Genomic DNA, 21373 nt, shown 5'->3' with positions numbered 1-21373 from the left:
GAACGTGGAGAGGCACTTCGCATTTTTCAGCGGGTCCAATATCTCCGTGATATTAGACAGTGGATAAGCATTGCCTATCGTCTCGTCGTTCAATTTCCTAGTTTCTGCCTCTCCTAAAAGTTCTTTGGCATTAGTATTGTTTATCTTGTTTGGAAACTCGGAAAATTTCTCACTCATGATCCTGTCTGTGGTGCCGTGCGTCCTCTGACTATTTAACGTGACATTATCCCTTATCACAGCAACGGAATGGTGTATGCATTGAAAAGTTGATTGGTTCAAATGATCAGCATCCCTCTTTTGATTTAGATCTCTATCGAGGTATTTATTTGTGCGTTTTTCTTCCCAGGTTATTGCTCTTGCTCCTATCCTGACATCTTCTTCTATTCCTGGATTGTTTAGATGTTTCTGCGACGGCGGTACAAATCTCCAGTCCTGGCGGTTGTTTCCGATGTAGTTACTATTGTATGGGGGATGGGCGTTGTTTCGGTTATAATTATTCAGAGGTGTCGGATGTTGGTATCGTATTCTATTGTTTGCTTGTTTTAATTCTCCTGTTGCTTTCACGGCTTGGCGGTACGCATCGTCCAAGGATTGGTATCCTACTATCTTTACTCGTAAATACACCTTGTTTGGGAGCCCCTTAATGAAAGCTTCCCTCGTGTCTCGATCTATCCTATCTTGAAATACGGTGCCGTACTCGTATCTTTCCCCGTTCATTATCGCCAGTCTGAGATCTCTGACGTGATCTATGTAGTCCAAAATATCTTCTCTCGGTCGTTGAAATGCTATAGCTAATTCGCCTTTATATTCGTTAACTGTTTTTCCTGAACCGAACATATCTTTTAATTTATTCCCGAAATCGTTTAAACTTATCAGTTCTGTGTCTTCTACGGCGAGAAATGCGTGTCCGCGAAGCTTATTCATTAATAATTTTACTAACTGAGGTTCTTGATGCCTAGGAACCATGTTTCGTGCGCGCTCACATGCGATTAAAATTCGAAATACCGAGGGTCGATGTCCGTCGAACACTGGTACTGACTCGATTGCATCTTTTAACTTAATTGGTTGGGGATTATTTTCTGTCGGTATTGTCGCTTGGGAAATTATCGGCGATGATACGGGTGTCTCGATTTCCTTTTTTGTTTTGAGTGAACGCACATCGTCTTGTAATTAATTTATTTTATTTTATTTATTTTCTGTTTAATTTAATTTAATCAGAAGGGAAAATTGAAATGATATTATTGTATATGAAATGTTGATTTAGATTTCCGATTAATACGGTAATTGCTGCCACCAGAAATAATCTAAAGACTATTTCAAAATTTTTTTTATTATTATTATTATTCTGTTTTCCTTTCTTCTTTATTAAAAAATTTTTATATTATTATTATTATTATTTTCTTTAAGCTAGAAATGTTAGTGTGTGATGGGTATTGTTCGTCTATCGTGTCTTTTGGTAATTACTAGATTGAATTCCCAGTCTGGAAGTGCCTCTGTAAGCACTTTCTTGGCTGTAGGAAAACAAATCTTTGTACCTTCGTCTGTCGTGGTTTTTTAGTAACTGCTACATTGAATTCCTAGTCTGGAAGTGCCTCTGTATCACAAGGGTACGGTCTGCTAACACGAGAATGAACAATACCGACGCGACAATCAACAGCGGTGGCTGGGCACTTGCGATGCTAGTGACGTTGGTCTTAGGCTCGATAACGAATCCACGGTCAACGGGGTGATAGATATACTTGCTCTAACTCAAACGTGTACTACTCACTGATCGTAAGGCGCTACTCTCTTCGTCGAGGAGATCGCAAGAAAGAATGAATTTTCGTCCCGATGATGCCACCGAGGAAAACTATGATGGGGTGTGTCTAAGGACACGAGATCATCGGATTCGTCTAGTATAGCCCTCGTCCCGAAAGTAAGGAAAATTGACGTCGCTGTCAATTGGCCAATTTGAGACAAAAGCTGCCTGTCCGTTTGGAAAACCTTAATTACCGAAAAAACCCAGGTTTTAGAGCGGGTCCTCAGGCTAACTGTACTCGTGCCCTGCAAGTGCCTCAACCTCTGGTATTCATTGTCCGAAGGACCCGTTGGAATGTTTTACTGTCAGGTACCTCTATGGGTATTTCTCTTACTGAGGGTCATACTATCGCTCTATACCTTTGTTAGACGAAGCGCCCGTCCCGTTGACCGTGGCTACGTTCGGCGGCTGATGGTCGCATTGAGCCCAGGTTTATTATCACAAATCGCAAACAAGTACAATTGGGCAGAATGCCAGCAAATTGTTTAATTACAACTGTAAACATTAATTACAATTTTACGGATTTTCCCGAAGTTCCAGAGGGAAGGCTCCGGTGTCCTTTCCTCTCCGACACGGCCATCCTGACTATCACACGTCCCCGTGTGTAACTAAAGTATTGAGTTTTCCCAATATTAGACTCGATGTAACTAATATTATTTACTATTCAATTAAATGTTCCAAATAAGTCAAGGGTCCAGTTCAACAGCGAAATTTTGCTCGGAGGTTTGACAGACAAGGGAGTGAAAGAGAACTAAAATTAGTAGCGTTATAATTTGTATTCAAAGTGTTAGTTGCATTTTGTGAGTTACCAGTCAGACCGCAATGACACGACGGATCATTTTCGATTTCGTACACCGGTGAATCTCAGTTTGTTGGATCGCAGGACCACACAGAGCTTGTCGTGCAACGCGGAGTGCCCTACTGGGCGTAACACAGAAGCGCTGGGAGCTAAAGCATTGTTACACGAGGCTTGTGTGGGGGCATGTCTAATGTTATAGCCATAGGATTAATGATCTTCTGAGATCGGTGTACTCACATCGCTATTATCACCATCCTTGTCATCACCGCAGACGTCCAACTCAGCAGGGACGCAACTGTCTGGCGTTTTTCTTAGTCTGTCATGACTGTCCTTATATGATCTTTTGCCGTCTAAGGTTTCTAAAGTATATTGGTCTCCTTCTAACATTTCTGCTATCACAAATGGACCCCTGAACTTGGGATCTAACTTCGTCTGATTTCTCTCTTCGTTTTTTTCGTAACACAAGACCGAGATTAAACCGAACTATTCTAGCTTTTCTTTTGTCAAATCTGTCCTTGTCGTATTTGGCACTAGTCTCTATATTTCGTATGGCTTGTTGTTTTACCTCAGCAACATCTACTATCTTTTCTTCTGCACTATCGGGTAATATCAAGTCCTAAGGTCTTACTGCTTTACCGATCAGTATTTCTAAGGGGATCTCAAGGTTTGTATTTTACCCGGATTGGGGCGGACTTCTTCGTTATGAATTACATGTCCCAAATAGAGTACCGATATGTTTGGGAAAGAGCATTTAGAAAAATTAGAAGAAAATCCGGCATTTACGGGGGTATTTAATACGGTGTACAATCTTTCTAGAGCTTGATCTATAGAGTAGGCAATAATTAGAACATCATCCAAATAAACAATAACGTACGAATGACACGTTGGCTGCCATACGTGTTTTCACAAGAATCTTAAGAATGATCTCTCGTTTCGTTTGTTCGCAACATTAAAACCACCAGCTGTTGTTGAACATAACGAAGGAACGTGTAGTACAGATTATTTCGACCAAATGGTTCCTTATGCACCACCACAATTAGAAAAAGGGTCAAATGGTACAGAAGACTTGGCATGCGACTACTTCTGGAGTTTTCTGTAGTAAACGCTTTGATGGTTACAAAAAAAAGCAGCAAGGAAGAGATTAGAATATTTAGACAAGTATTAGCAGTAAAATTACCAGGGTTGTCTAAAAATGCAAAATCCTTGTTTTAGACTGAGTCAGCGCAATATCGCCGTTCGGAAAACCGATTCCGAAAGAAACACCAGGCGCGCACGCAACCAAGCTATGCAAATAAAAGACGTCGAATGAACCGAACAAAGGCACAAAAGAATTTGAAGAGAACAACAACTTATTGTCCAAATCGTCCAACTAGGGTTAATAATGCTGTATATTTCCTAGAATTAGGATGAACAGGGCTTGGGCGAAACCCACCGGCCATGTCCAGACTAATAAAATATCTCGCTTTTGCAATCTCGCGACTTGATCCGCAATGAGGGGTACAGAATACCGATCCGCGGCCGTATTTTTATTCGGTTCTTGAAAACCTACCAATCATCTATCTGACCCATCGTTCGTCTTCGCGAGTAACATAGGGTGAATTACTAGGCCTTTATGATAGTTGGCTATAATTAGTTCGCTCATTCTCTCACGTACTATTCTGCGCTCTTCCTTGAGAAGTCTATTAGGACTTCGTTGTACGGTGGTGTTTGGGTCAATTAATTGTAGTTCTAACTGGCCTGTATTTACGCGAGTACGTAGGTAATCCGTAACGAATGAATCTTTGAATTTTCGAAAAGAAAGATTAATCGATTTTTATCACTACCACGTACATTGACCTCGTTTACAGCGGTTTTATTACAGGCATTAATTATTTGTCTTACACATAGCGAGGCTATTTTGTGTAATATTACGTCAAAACCTTGGCTTAAAATCTCGCGAACAATCATAATATCATATTTCAAGTAATTATCGGCAAGAACATGAAAAGTTATCTCCAATGTAAAACCGTAAATGTATACAGTGGACAAGATCGGGGATGTACTCTTACCATAGGTGTTTCCCATTCTTCGAATGACCCTCCCCGCGGCACTTAAACCAGAACACCCTGGACGGTGTAGTTGGTCGGCTTCTTTCTGGGCGTTGCGTGTTCTTCTGTTGCTCAGTCTTCCTGACTGCTATCTGTTCGATGCGCTGGTCTCGTGGGCTCAAACGACAAAGAACGGTAGCGTTGATTATTCCAGCCATAGTGGCATTTTGCAACTTCGTCTCCAGGCGGGAACGGAGGCGCAAGCCGCCATGTTTTCGTCCTCTTGTTGTGGTTCCCTGAGTGTATCCATTAGCGTCAAGGTCGCCGCCTCTTTGCTACCAAAACGCGTAATAAAAAGCTCCTTAAACATTGGCCAGGTAAGCCCTTCGCCGGTCACTATCTACGTGAACCAATGCGCTGCACGCCCCTATAGAGCACTATTTAAAACAGAAACCAGCGCGCTGTCTTGCAGAGGACTACCCTGCATAAGCAGGTTAACAGCCATACACCATGCGGCTGGATCGACGCCCGCGATCGTGGGGTTAAAGCGTGGTAGCACTACGTTCCTAGGTTCCACACTCGGTTGTGGCACTAGCGGCTGAATTAACTCGCGTACGATGGTCGTAGCTATTGTAGTGTTATAATCGGCACTGATCCCACTTCTGATGTCGGAGAAGCGTCAGGAATAGGGTTGTGGGCGTTTGATAAATCTTCAGGGGAACTGGCCATCGTTGTGGTATTACAAGGGTACGGTCTGTTAATACGAGTATGGATGCTACCGACTCGACAATCAACCGCGGCGGTTGGACACTCGCGATACTAGAGATGTTGGTCTTAGGTTCAATAACGAATCCGCGGTCAACGGGATGATAGATGTACATGCTCACAAAAATCTAAGTCGGACTCTTTGCGAAAACGTGGAATATCCACCGAGCGTACAGACTATAAGTAACTCGCTAATACCATCTCACGAGGGAGAATGACTCTCCGTCGCGATGATGCTGCAGAGGAAAACTATGATGGGGTGTGTCTGAGGACACGATATCATCGGATTCGTCGAGGATACCCTTCGTTCAGAAGGTGAGGGAATTTGGAGTTGCTGCTAATTGGTCAATCTCCATATCGGTGGTTAAAAAAAAGATGCTAGCCGCCCTCGAGGGAAAGTTGCTAGTCGTTCGTTGAAAAATAGGTCTCTCCTATCTTCCCGTAACTGGAACAAAGACTGTTTGTCTGAAGGACATTAGTCAACTAAATTCTAAGATTTATGACGGGCCCTCAGGCTAGCTGAACATGTACTCCGGAGACGCATCGACATCTGGCAATCATCTTGCTCGAAGAATAGGGTCTGCGTGTGGCGAGCAACGGGACAGAAACCGTTGAAATGTTTACTGTCGCGTGTCGCCACGAATATTTCTTTTAAGGAGAGCTATAGAATTACTCCATACCTTTGTTAGACAAAGCGTTCATCCCGTGACCGCGGCTACGTTCGGCGACTGACTGTCGCCTCGAGTCCAAGCTCATTATCACAACTCTCGAACAATTACAATCGGACTGAATAACTACAATTGTTCAATTACAGCTATAGTAGACTCTAGATTACAATGTTGCGGGATTATCCAAAATTCCAAAGGCTCCGGTGTTCTTTCATCTCCGACAAATATATATGTATGCACGGCCACACGCAAAAATACTGCAACTATACCTTCCGCTGTGTTAAATGTGCAGTCAGTTCCGCCCGAGCAGTCGAGCTATGCGGACGTGAGTGCGACAAGAGTGAAGGAAGGGACGAGCAACACAATAATCATAGTCGAGCCACCCAGACATAAAAAAGACATACCACAATGCATGCGGTGTCAACAATATGGACACACAAAAAACTACTGCAACAGAAACCCGGCGTGTGTCAAATGCGCAGGAAAGCACCTAACAGTGAACTGCCCACACATGGGAAAAAAATGACGTAAAATGTTACAATTGCGGTGGAAATCACCCAGCCAGCTACAAAGGCTGCGTAGTCAGAAAACAACTACAAAGCAAACTTTTCCCGCCGATTCGAAACAGGACACACAACAATTACCACACGCAACAGGACAACACAGAATCTATGTCAACACCAAATACACAGCATGTAATGAACAATAACCACACTAACACCAACACCGTTATAAACCGAAGCTACGCGCAAGTAGTCAACCGGTCGTCACCCTTAGACAATCAAGAACAGAACAACCACAGCAACGACACTACAGAAATTAAAGAGTTAATAAAACATTCCATAAAAAATACCGAAATACTCATAAAAATGATAAGCGAACAAAACGAACTCCTCAGACAGCAAACACAGCAGATAACAGTCTTGCCACAATTACTTACTAACATGATGAGCAAAAAATATAAATAGACACGCTTAAAATAGCAGCCTGGAACTCTAACGGCCTACAACAAAGGGCCTTAGAGACTAAAACATTCCTGTATAGCAATAACATCGTTATACTACTCGTTTCAGAAACACACCTCACAATAAAAAGCTATATAAAAATACCGCACTAAGCATCCCTCAGGTAAAGCACACGGGGGGACGACAGTAGTAATAAAAAACGACATTAAACATCACCTACACAGCCAGGTCAGTAAGGAACATGTACAAGCAACCACCGTTACTGTACAGACTAGCAGCAACCAACTGCAGTTGTCAGCAGTATACGTATCGCCGCGACACAAAATTACATCGCAAATGTGGGAAGAGTACTTTCGACACTTAGGTGACAAGTATATTACAGCTGGAGACTATAACTCAAAGCACACACTATGGAGATCAAGGATCACCACACCTCGAGGCAGAACCTTGGAAAAATACATCAGAAATTATAACCTCAATATATTATCCACAGGAAGACCGACATACTGGCCGACAGATCTGAGCAAAATACCTGACCTGGTAGACTTTGCAGTTACAAAGGGACCAAACGCAAATAAACTAAACATAGCACCCATAATAATTGCATACAGAAACAAACCAATACTTTACAGCAACACAGAGAAGCTACGCAATAAAATCACCAAATGGCAAATATTCAAAGAAATAATAGAGAGCAAAATCAGCTGCAACATCCCACTGAAAACACCTGAACACATCGATCAAGCAGTAACAACATTCACAGAAACTATCCAAGAAGCAGTAAGGGCAACCACTATACCTGAAACAACCAACAGACAAACAAAAACAGTACCACTAGACATCCTCGAAAAAATTAGAGAAAAAAGAAAATCGAAAGCAAAATGGCAAAAACACAGAACAAAAGAAAACAAAAGACACCTAAACAAACTCGCAAAAGAAATAAAAAACAAAATAAAAGAGCACAACAGCAACGAGTTCACAAAGTTCATCGAGTCACTATCTGCTCACGAGAACTACAACTACTCCCTATGGAAAGCCACAAAACAAATAAAGAAGACAATAAAAATGGTACCAGCAATCAGAAGAGCAGATAACACATGGGCAAGAAGCAACGAAGAGCAAGCAGAAGAATTTTCCAACCACCTATGCAACACATTTACCCCACATAATACCAACAACAGCAACCACAATAGTCATACGGACGAGGATGCGCTAACCACTAGTACACCAACTGACAATCACTACACCATACCCAAAGCAACAGTACAAGAAATCAGAACCATAATTGAAAAAACAAAAAATAATAAAGCACCAGGAATCGACCGAATTAACGGCAAAATCTTGAAAAACCTTCCGCCAAAAGCGATAAGACAAATCACAATAATAGTTAACGCAATACTAAGAATACAATACTTTCCAAAAACTTGGAAACTGGCACAAATCATAATGATACCCAAACCAGGCAAGGACCCACACGAAACCAAATCCTACCGACCAATCTCATTACTTTCGGTGTTCTCTAAGATACTAGAGAAAGTAATTTACGACCGAATAAAACCTATAATAGAGAAGAATCAACTAATACCGGATCACCAATTCGGATTCAGAAACAAACACTCCACAATAGAACAAACGCACAGACTCGTCACTGAAATCTTACAGGCGTTGGAAACAAAACAATACTGCATGGCACTCTTTATGGACATCGAAAAAGCATTCGATGAAATAAACCACACTAGCCTACTTCAATCAATCAGGAAACAGTTCCCGGGGCAGATATACCAATTAATCAAATCATACTTAAGCAGCAGAACCTTCATAGTAAAAATCAAAGACACATACTCTGAAGTTAAAGAAATCAAGGCAGGAGTTCCGCAAGGAAGCGTCCTAGGACCAATTTTATACACATTATACACGCCCAACATACCAACAACTAACAATAGCAAAATACTGACATTCGCGGATGACACAGCTGTACTACTCAGGCACACTAACCCTGCAACAGCAGTTACATTACTACAAGAACATATCGCAAAAATAGAAAAGTGGCTTCAAACAAAACAAATGAAAGCAAATCCCGATAAATGCAAACACATTACATTCACACTGAGAAAACAGAAACCACCAAACATTGTACTAAACGGCACACACATAATACAAACAAGGCAAGTCAAATACCTAAGACTCTACTTAGATACACGACTCACATGGAAACAGCATACTAAAGCAACAATAGACAAAATACAGATGGCAAGGAGACAAATGTACTGGCTAACAAATCGAAAATCCAAACTAAGAATAGAAAACAAACTAAAAATATATAAAATGGTCATAAAACCAATCTGGACATACGGAATAGCACTATGGGGAACAGCAGCAATGAACCATATAACCAAAATAGAGGCAATGCAATCTAAAATACTCAGAACAATAGCAAACGCGCCATGGTACGTTAGAAACGAGGACATTCGGAAAGATCTGGGAATACCAACGGTCAGACAGCGGAAACGGTCGGAGCATCAAACATAAAAAGAAGATTAAAAAGGAAACACCCAACAGATCTCATAAAGGACATAACCTAACAAACAAACACTCACCACACTAAAGAAATAAATCAATCAAATTCGAAGATGGTATCCCACTGGGGGTAGCCATCCACATGTTATATTATTATACCACTAAGCTATAATATTTTACCAAATGTTCTACTGGACAAATTGTAAAATGTAAAAAAAGAAAACGAACTCTCGGTTCATATCTTACTTGCGATTTATACCTCTTGCGTTTGCCTCCCGTTGACGCGCTTCCTCCGCGATCGCGTCTCACCGCGAACGGTCAAACAAAGAGAAATCATAGGAGGCACACATAAGAACGATAACACATAAGAAATCCTTTCGTAATTCATTTATTATAATTGTAAATCATTTAAGGGTTAGTTACACAAATTGGAAACATTAGTCGTACGTTCGAGATTTCAGACTCGCTCCAGAACGTTAACAGAACGATACATTGTTTCGTACTTCCCTCGCGATGTCGATTGTCAATACACCATATTAGATAGAAACCCTACATTTAAAATCCCTGTAAACACCCCTTTTTTCACCTCTCATCATTCATCTGTATATAATTAATAATCATTCGATAACGTTTCGTAAATACAATTTCATTACTCGATTCGATAAACTTTCGTCTTTTCTTTTTTCCCACTGCTAACATTGGTTGTTCAGTCTTTCGAGCGAAAATTCACACATCTTTTCATACATCTTTTCTCTGTCTTTTCTCCTAATATAGTCTTGAACAACGACATTCTTTCGATACTAACCCTCTTGTCCCGCTTTGATTTCTTTTTCGATTCGAGATCGGGGAGGAGTCGAACTCGTAGGGTACACGGTTATTTATGGTACAGCGATATTTACAAGGTGCTTACGAACAAGAGATACTTACAATAAAAACTCGTCGATTTTCGTTACACTCTTACACCCATTTCTCTCTTATTCCTCTCTTTCGTCTTCTCACACATTCCATCGTAAAGTTCATTTCTCGCCACTTTTCATATAAAATACTCAGTAAATTTCGCAAGAAGCAAGTCCTTCTAATAGGTACGTGCCACTCTCACACATTTCAATGAGATCTGGTCGGTTTGATCCATTTATCGATCTGTTGAAAATGAGCAGTTACTCCGTATTTTGCGTGCATTATTCGTGATACGATATAAAAAATAGTTATTGATGACAGTTGATGACAATTATCGTTTTAAATAACAATTAAAAATATTAAACCCACACTGTAGTTTTACATGCAAGATTTTACAACAACGAATTGTACTCTTTTTTTCCAATTTTGACATGTATGAAGTTTCCTGTGAATAATACAAATACAGAGATCTTTTCTGTCTTTGGAATTCATGCTGTTTTTATTCCGCAACGTTTAATCGTGGAGCGATCAATCGAACCGATCGAACAATTGTAACAATAAATACATCCTACCACTCTGGAACGTTCAAAAGTTTCCATCGAATCGAGCTACATCCCTGACTCCTTCCACAAATACTAAAACTTGCTCAACTGCTGTCAAACTTTTTCGCCCCTCGCTTTCAGTTTTACTACGTTAATCAATATGTATGGCGCGAGATTTATGCGAAAACAGAGCGAACGTCTCGTCACGTTCTCGAAATAACAAGCTACAATTTCAGATAAATTATTTTACGAATCTTTCGAATTTGTCTAAAAAGAATTATGGAAATTTCCTTATATAATCAAACATTTAAACTCTAACAAATTTCTGCATACATACACAAGTCTTTAGAATTTTTTCTAGTGTAATTTTGTGGTTGGTGATTTTATGAATTTTAGTATATAATAATATATTTGTAGAAATAAAATAATGCGAAGCTTTCCTTATACAGTCATTTTGCCGATATATCATAGGAATTAATAGTTATGTTACGATTCTTCAAACCATAGTATGAAAGACGATTGTATGGATCTAGTAATTTCATGATCAAGATTTTCGGAAATTAACCGAAATACGGTGCACATTTTCTCGAAATTAATACCGCCATATTATCTATCTCAAAATTTAAAATCCCATGATGTATCATATCCGAATTCTCCCCAATTTCAACAGGGTCATGAACCTTCCTATCGCATGTTCCCCATCACGGAATGCCGTTTCCGGCTGTCATGGCAAATCACGTTGTGCTCCGTTCCATCTATGCATTACATGGAGCACGTGTGTTCTCCTAACTTCCTTGAAAGATTCGTTTAACAGGAATTTGCATTTTATCCGCAAAGTCAATGACGAGCACGCAATCCTCTTGGAAGTGCTCCTCGCGAAGTGATATCAGGCACTCCGCTTCGAACAAGTCGCCTCGACAATAAAGTAATTTGAATCGCTCAGGAAGAAAGATCACGAAATAGAAAAGAAACATTTCATAAAGAAACATGGCGACGTTTCCTTACTTTAAAAAATTGTGTTATTGAATTATTCCAAAATGACTTTGTAATTTTTTCAATAAGCACGGTTTTGCTATTTTAGATGCATTTTGTAGTTTATTTGGAGCTGTGGATCTTGGAGAAATTTACTCAATCTTACATATAATAGTTAATTTAGAAGAATTACAGAGAAAAATGAAAAATTGTAAATTAAATGTTCTTAAAACCTATTATTACATTGAGTATTAAAGATCTATTTTATTGAAGATAAACTCTCAAACAAATATAGACATACATGCTATATATCGTGTAATTTTTGAATTAGGAAATTGGTTTCTTTGAAATGAAGATGAAGTTAAATCGTGTCTTTATTTCTGAGCCCTATAATCACACACCTATCGATCGATGCATTAACAACTTGTCTTTGGTATGATTTTGCACGCTTTCTGAGTTGGATGTAATGGTACATGAAATAAATAATAACCTGCGCAACGTTTAATATATTAATAGAAACAGTAATCATACTTTCAAGTAAAATATAAAGAGATACTATTTCTCGTGTTGATGCTCCTTGGTAATTTATAACAATATTATTCACCTAAAAATCACCTAAAAAGTAATTATAATCAATTTTAAATTATTCTATTATTAGGACAAATATTCTTAAAAAGTAGTATATGTAAGTATCTTAAGCAAAATAGAAATAAAGTTAATCTCTTTGGTAATGTTATATATTTAAAAAAAAGATTAAAACGTAAAAACATTAAGTAGTTTATGAAGTACTCGAAAAATTAGTATTTGCATAAATAAATAGAAAGCAAATCGATATTAATATATGCTACTACTGCATCGTGCACGTTACACAAGAATTATTTATAAAACCAGAATGTTTATTGAATATCGAGTGCGTTACGTGAATCTATGATATTAATCCTTTCATACTCTGCACATCGATACATCATAACGTTTCATTCAGTACCTATACTCTGTTTCATATCTTTCATTCCGTTGAGCCAGTACCAATGGGACGTTTTCAACTCACGGCAAATTACTTGAAATTTATCCTCCTGCGCGCGTGAAACTCGATCATCAGAATGATTGTTAATAACAAAACAAGAAACAATCAAATTCATTTACATACCATACATAATAATACGCATCGAATTATAAAAGACGAGTTGTGCGAATAAAAAGGAAACGTTTGATTTACAAATAAATATTTTAAATGCAATATCCAGTGAAATAATAAAACATGGAATAATAATACACTTTAAATTTGACTATGTAAAATCGTATCTCCTCTACAGAATATAATATTAAAAGACATAGTTTTCTCTGGAGAAGAATCTTGCTAATGTATGAAATTTTAAGAGAACCTGACAAAAGAGGTTCTCAAACGTTTCTCCAATCTGAACCAAATTCATAAAACAATATACACAAACTTCTACTACATTAATACAATTTTCTAAATTAATCAAAATTTGATTAAAAAAGAGATATAGATATTAGTTAAATACGCAATAAAATTTTTGTTAATCCACCTGTACCATTGTCTAATCGACTTATTGAACTTTCATGACGATGAATCAGAATAGAATACGTATTTTTAAGAAAATGAAAAATCCTGTCAAGTTGAAAAATATGGGAGGATCGAGCGATGGAAGAAAGAACGTGTAGAAACGCGAAATATTTGAGAAGTGAGAATAAAAGGGAATTAGAATTTTCCTGGAAACCAGTGCGACTTGCCACAATCCCGCACGAGTGGCTTAATTAAGCCAAATCAATTAAAAACACGGCCATGGCAGGTTATATCTCCACCGCGCGATCTAATCAGCAGAACAACACGGATTTCTTCGCACGCCTTTCGAATTAATAATTGATTAGCTCATTGATATCGTGTAGGTACTTTACATAACGCACATGTTTTTCGAAAGTATCAGAACTCAAAATAATTCAAACGATCTTGGATTTTAACAGTTAAGAATGAAAAATGACAGAAATTTGATCATCGTTTTATAGAGTCTATATTTCTTTCTTATTATACCATGTATTTAGTAAATAATTATTTTCTAAGCTTCCATTTTTAGCATGTTATGGTAGTTTATAGCCAGCAAAAGTAAGCCATTTTGTAGAATTAATTGCTTGGTACAGATATTTGATTATTGTTTATTGCATGGTCTATTGTTGGATTCAACCAGTTGTAAAATCGTTTGTTGCACGAAAAGTTGTGTGAACTGTTCCATTGTTGTTACGGGGTACATTGTTATAGTCGGCCGCTTAGTCGCGTGAGAGAATCATCTTTCTCGAAATATGTTTCAGCGATGGAAATAAAGCTTGAATTGAAATTGGCGTATTGAACTCTGAGACTAAAATGTGTTTATTTTAATTCCGTTATTGTCAATGAGTATCATGCTTCATTTTCATCTCTTATACTTTTAATACGAATGTTTTGGTCGAATAAAAGAAAGTTAATGAAATTTAATACGAATTTTAATCGGAAAGAATATTTCAAAATGTATGCAATTATACAGAATACTAAAGCATAAAAGTTCATATATAATTTTAAGACGTGAAAAACCTAACATGAATGTAAGAAATAAAGAAACCAATGTGAGAACCTAAAATCACTTTTTTCGGAGTAAAATGTGATTTTATATAATCTACATTTTTCTTCTTAAATACAAGTATACAAAAATATAAATATACAAGTATACAAGTATATAAGAAATTTCTGTTTCTCGTGCTATTCTCGTTATGCAACTTCAATGAGCTATTCAATTACTAGAATGTTAACCTTATAATTCTTAAATATTAAATATACTCCATCCTCGTTATTTGCGATAGCGCCCCGATGAGTGTACAAACATACAGCGTAAGAATTAATATACAAATGAATAATTATTACTTATACTATCGTCTTAAAATAAATGTCGGTTTACATCTAAATAAAAAGAACCTAATATCATATGCGAGAACGAATGGCACTGTGAATCCTCACTTAATAAAGTTAATTCCTTCGAACTATACAAAATTCCAGTTGAAGGACCTATTTTCGATTAATTAAAAATACAACTAAAAGCTTTCGTTCCTTCGTAAAATCGATACAATGGCACAGAGAGTAAGTTGTTAACTACGAAACCTCCGATTACATTACACTTTCGATCTAGGTACAATATTCTCTTTCATACAACACACATTCTTTCTTTCCCTCTCTCTTTGCTTGAATTTCTTAACAATTACCGTAAATTACATTGTTTCTATTTACAGCGTGATATACATACAGATCGTTTCTCTATAAAAGTCGTTTCGCGGTGCGTTTCATTTTATTTGTTTTTTTCCTTTTTTTTTTTTTTTTTTTTTGTTGCGTGTATTCGAGATACAAAACCGCTGTAACTTCGTTGAGATCGATCGATTTCCTGTTTTCTTAGAAATACACGGTTAACCATCGATCATAGTGAATCCCGATTTCAATCAATTTAGATAGAAATTAAGCGTTCGATCCACATAGTTTTTGTTTTCCTTCCCTTTCTTTTTTTAATTTACTTTTTTGGTTCATTTTTTATTTTTCTTACGGTACTAATTAGAAATTGATGTTATTCTAGGAAGATCGATCGATCGTCGATTCGTGTCGTTCGATCGTGTTGTGTTCGTTCGTCCATCGATTACAATATTGATCCTCTGATCGCTGACTGTTAGTTCCGGTGCACTGAGCTTTAATCGAAAGAAATCTAAATAATACTACCGACTAATAATGTAAATGTCTTCATTGTAGATGACGATGATGTTATGCGTCGCTCAAATACTTAATTATAAAATTTTCATTAATGTTTAGAAAGAATTATAATTTTGAAGTTATTTCTAAATATAATCTGCTAAAACATAATAATGTGTTCATAGTAAAAATTCATAAGCCATATTTGTGAAGTTCATGTTAGATTTAAAGCACCTTCTAATTATTCATAAAATTTATAGACGAATTCGTAAGAAAATACTAACATATAAATTTATATTTTGAGCCACACATAATTTTCTATTCTTTTATTCTTTCTTTCCAACAAGAGAAATATGCTACAAGTTCGTACTAGAAAAATTATTATCAAGACCATTACGCTATCAACATTTGTCCCTATCACATGAATCATCTTTAAGTGTGACAACGTCGGTAGCATAGTCCGGTTTGAGAAAAATCTAAGAAAATCTGGTTAACAAGAAAGGACCCGTATTTCATTTTCTCATCGACTAGGCAGTGATATATATTTTTCAGACAGTCTTCTCGATCTTTCGACAAGGAGAAATGATCTTTCGAATGGAAAAAGTTGCGATTGTTTATTGCTGTACAGAGATGGCGCAGATATGTATTGTTTTTTCTTTTAAAGAAGTGTGTGCGTGATTTTCGTTAGAAAAACTTGATTCTTGAATGACAAATTATTGTACGTACACATAGGATACTGATCCGCCTTTTTTGCAGATTTATTATTATTCTTATTACTGTTCCATAGGCAGTGATACTCCTTTTTCATTTTCATGAAATTCTTACTAAAATATTTCAATCTTGATCTACTAATGGAAATAATTCATGCAGAAAATTTGTATGATATAGAATTCTAATTATTGGCTTTAAAAATAGAAGAAATGATAAAAAAATTCTTTGTCCCGTTAAATTATAATTGCAATTTATATATATTTATTTTCTTTTTCATTATCGAGCTTTCTCATAATGAAAACTGAAACATATCAGAATTCAATCGCAAATTAAATAATCATTCCCACACAGCACACGAAGTATAAGTTTGTCCAAATTTTTCGACTTAAAGATGTCTATACAAATAGCTATTATTGTAATATAAGTATTATTAATATAATTATTCTTCTGACTAAGATAAAATAAATAAATATGTCAGTATCTTGAAAAGTTTAGTGTAAGATGATAATCTCTTTAAGGCGCTAAAGGATATCTTTGAGATATTTGAAAATGACATTATTAGATTTCTTTAAAACATCCATAAAGCTTCTCTGTGCTGTCTGGGTTGAGTTCTAAACTATAGACCAGAATAAATCTTTTTTCGGTATCGATTGTTACTTTCTTCCTTTTCCCCCACTTCACACAATTCTTTTTACTCAATTCCGATATCAAAATCTACTTACAATCATAATCATCTTACACGACGACATTGCAGATATTTACTTCCGGTATCGATCGCAAAAACGGATGCTGCCCGCGTAAAAACGTTCTATTTCCGTCATTTATATTCAACGTATTTACTTATACCTCCTAATCGATAATCCAGCCTTTTATAATCGCAGTTTCTTATCAAAAACAGTACTATTTTTAATAACATCATCTCCAACAAACAATAAGGGTTTTCTTTTTTTAATATCCCTGTCCTCGATCGTTGTCTGAAGGAATCTTCGCTCAAATGAATTTTTATTTCTAACAGAGCTTCTCATTAGAATTTCCATAGAAATAGGTGAAACTATCAGTACACCGACGTCGTATTTACAACGCTCTCGTTAAAGTTCCCACCTCAGTGGCCAAGCTCTCGTTCGCTTCCGGTGTCGGGCAGCGGCACGCGTAGAACAATTCCACGGCGAAAGATAACAAGTTTGTCCACTCCCAACGCTCAGCATCCAACTAAATTTCCATCTGTTTCATGAAGTTGATCTGCACGAATCAAATACCGTCAATTCCGGTATTAAAAGCGCACGAACCATGCATATTCCTTGAAAACACCAATTGAAATAATCTTCAAGGAAACTGTGGTACGATTCTATTCTCTTCTGATTTCTCTCTCGTGGAAATCGAATTTTTCATCAAATTTCCCGGTTTCTTTTGAAAGTTCAATATTGGAGAAGAAAGAAATGATGATATATATGAAAAGAGGGTCACCACCACGTGCTCGTTTCCGGTACCAAGACGAAGGCCTCCTTGATTTTCGCTCGAAAAAACAACGATTCCAATCGACGACGAGTTAGCGTTCGTTAGTATGGAACGCCTGCTTTTTACAGCGGCTTCGTTCGCTGTTCCATAGAAAATCGGTCTCTCGATTAAAAGCAGTACTTCCGCGTGCTCACTTCTGGTACCGGGCTCAAGGACGGGGGTCGTCCCTCGCGCGGGACACCCCCTTCCTCCTGTCAGCCGTAGTAATAGCTTTTCGTGCTCATGCTTCGTGGATTTTCTGGACGCAGAATCGTATGGAGGCTATCTGTGCCCACCATATGGTTACCTAGATCCACCCTGACACCTGTGTTGCCAGGGTAGTGTCCTGGCGCTGGGTGAATCGTGGTGGGCGACATTGGTATCCTGGTTTCCGCGTAGTAACGATCGCCATGGAGCCTCTCGGCTAGCTGAGTCTCTGGAATCCTGGAAAGAATTTAGTTAATTTAGAAATCTCGCTTTTTTTATTTGGTTTTATCTAAGTATAGTAGTTGATTTATATGACGTATATTTAATTATTGAAAATATTAATTATATTGAAATATTGATGAGGATATATATCCATTATATATAATATGTATAGTATATATAAAACAGTTCGTTAACACTACAATTTAAACATCAGAATTCCAGAATTTCCATAATTGATAAAAATCTTTGACATATAAAGAACATTATATTGAAAGAATACATTGACTTGTTTGAAAAAAGAATTAAATGGGTTAAACGAACCTTGTGTCTTGCATTGGGACTGGTACCGGCGTGGTAAGATCAATATCCGCGTCGATCTCCGAAATGTCATCGGTGAATCCATTTGGAAGCGCTTCGTTATTTGCATGGAATTTCGCATCTCTTTTTGCACGGTGACGACTGACAAGAAGTCGTCCAATTACCAAGCCCAGGAAAATTAAAATACCGGCTGTGACCGACACTATGATGTAGAGGTAGAACTTTTCTTGATTTTCTGTATAAAACGAATCGAGTAAAATATAATAATGATACAGTTTAAGTATTTAACTAAAATTGAAATAAATTATAGGAGATTCGGGAAGGTTCAAGTCGCATGCAAATTTGCTAAAAATTCTGTCTACTGTTCTAAATGCAATGCCAAACACAAATGCGCAATCCTTTAGACTGCAAATCTCATAAATAAATCGCTGTTTCGAGCAATGAAATGCACTACTGTGTTTTTCTACTATGGTCTTCAACTATCCTTCGCTTTTCTACGTGATGCAAATAAATACAGTAAAAAGTTCATTATCTAGGCATACAACCATTTCTATAATTTTCAATCTTTTTCATTATTATTTAATCTCTTATTTGAAATACCATAAAAATAATACCTTCTTAACATTGTTTAACATATACCATATGGTACAAAAGGAAGTAATATTATCGATAGTCAGTATAAAGGATTATTGCCTAATTCAGATACAGTAAATTATCAATCGCAAGTAATATCCCGATAATTAACTATTCTTCCAACATCTGATAAGAACGAATTCTCCCTATACCGACATTTTCCCACATAGTATCTTTTAATCGTCGATAAAGTTGAGTGGGGAAACAAAATTCAGTGAGTGGAACCGATAAAGTAGACTTACCGACAGATCGAACGAGAAAAAGGGTTCAAAGTGTACCTCGATACTTACTCGATATAAACGAATAGGCATTGATCCATTCATTGATATATCCGACAACGACACGATCCTCTTCCGGAAAGGCGTAGACTACCGTGGTGCAATTAATCGGTGACATCGTACTGCTGGTAGTAACATCAGCCACATTGTTGTCGAACATAATCATCCCTTGCATAACTGTAGGTGTTAGGGGCGAGTCTTTCGCTCCTATACCAATCGATTTAAACTTGTTCGTTCGTGTGTCCACTGTGTATACGCGAGAAATATATGAATAGAGGAGATTGGTCCAGAAGAAATAAAAAGGAGGGAGAGAAAACAATGCACAAGTAAGTGCCAATAAATTATATCGACCATTCCTCGTATGGTTATTTACAAGAAGCCGACAATCTAGCTGAATCTTTACGCAAATGCGATGGAAATAATATCAAAAAAAATTAAATACAGCGCACATTTTTTAATAACATAATATTTTATTAAAAATATTTATAAAATATTTATAAAATTTTATAAATATTTATATTTTATTTAAAACATTATATGCTGCAATCAGTATTTACATATGATTATCAGATTCGATTTCGCGAATAATACTGAAATGAAATTTAATACAAAGGTAATCGAATCGCGGTTGATTTATTTTACAGATAGCGTATTTCTTGGCAAGGCAACTGTGATTTATTCGCAGGTACGGATTATTTACATGAGTATTGGGAATAACATGATGTATAATGTAATCCTCCACCAAATTGTAATTGCGTCGTATTATTATGCATGTTGCGATCAATGCGAGTATACAAGGGTGCTGCGTAAGTGATAGAGCATACGTAGAAAATTTGTTATCAGAGAAAATATCGAGAAAAGTATACAGGATGAATTTACAAATTGGAAGCTGTACATTAAATAAAAGCTGAATTTTATTCAGGACACAACTCAATTTGATTTATTTAAAATTGTTTTTATAGTGTACATCATTTAATAAATATTAAATGAAGTTCATGTGGCAGTTTCTGACGATACTTCAACGCGGTTATTGATTTCGGAACTAAACTTAATAGATTTTCTGCTTATGTGTGCATATTGAGTTCTGTAATCAGGATAGTTTATATTTAATTTTTCGCTAGTTAAGATGAGTTAAAATTTTTAATTGGAATTTTCAATAATAATTTCGCCCTTTTTTCCTTTTTTTATATATTTCATGAAATAGTTGATTTCTGAATTTATTTTCTGGATGTTCCAAAAAAAAACTAGACTCATTCATATACATGTCTGTAATAAACTGAATAAAATCTCTTGTATTACTTTAATACAAATTCTCAAAAAGAAATTACATATTCACCAACATACTACATATTGAATAAAATACTAATTCTATGCAAGTTAAGTATTGTCTTTAATGTATTATAAAATTGTATATTATAAATTGTTTATAATACCATATAATATAATTGTTTATACTGCCATATAAATTCTCTGATAAATATGTATAGTATAAATCCTCCTATCCAAACTACTTTTTTCAAAGAATCAAACATATAAAATATATAAAACCATATCCATCCCACTATTTCGATACTCCGACCTTAAAATTCAGCAACCTTTAACAAAACATAGATCGCAAAACATAGAAGTGGTATCTTTAATACTAAAAAATCCTCTCGATTATAAAGTTTAACAATCTTAAAGATGTCAAAAGTTGGACAGACATTAAACAAAGTTCGTTCGGTGTCTTTGTTGGACAATCGGAACTGGCCCGTAAAACGCGACGGGTTTTCCCTGACATGATGGGTTGAAATAACGGTGAACGAGAGTCCGGCGCGCGGGGGGTCTGTCGATAACCCGTTC

At 36.7% G+C, this 21373-nt stretch overlaps 1 protein-coding gene across 4 annotated transcripts in view; it reads right to left on the bottom strand.

Annotated features, from left to right (window-relative positions):
- Window positions 1-9911: 9911 nt before the first annotated feature.
- Window positions 9912-21373, bottom strand: part of LOC126869325 (protein eva-1) — a 324775-nt gene continuing 313313 nt past the window's right edge. For 3 of the 4 annotated variants that reach the window (XM_050625710.1, XM_050625712.1, XM_050625711.1), the window contains exons 8-10: window positions 19544-19777; window positions 18624-18855; window positions 9912-18317 (exon numbers count right to left, since the gene is read on the bottom strand). In XM_050625710.1, coding sequence (XP_050481667.1) covers window positions 18089-18317; window positions 18624-18855; window positions 19544-19777 — 695 coding nt within the window. In that variant the 3' untranslated portion in view covers window positions 9912-18088. The remainder of the gene's footprint in view (window positions 18318-18623; window positions 18856-19543; window positions 19778-21373) is intronic. The other variant, XM_050625713.1, reaches the window with a different exon arrangement.

The sequence above is a fragment of the Bombus huntii genome, chromosome 9 (assembly GCF_024542735.1).
Source record: "Bombus huntii isolate Logan2020A chromosome 9, iyBomHunt1.1, whole genome shotgun sequence".
Classification (NCBI taxonomy): Eukaryota; Metazoa; Arthropoda; class Insecta; order Hymenoptera; family Apidae; genus Bombus; species Bombus huntii.
Note: the sequence above shows the minus strand (reverse complement) of the source record. Positions and strands in the feature narration are given on the sequence as shown.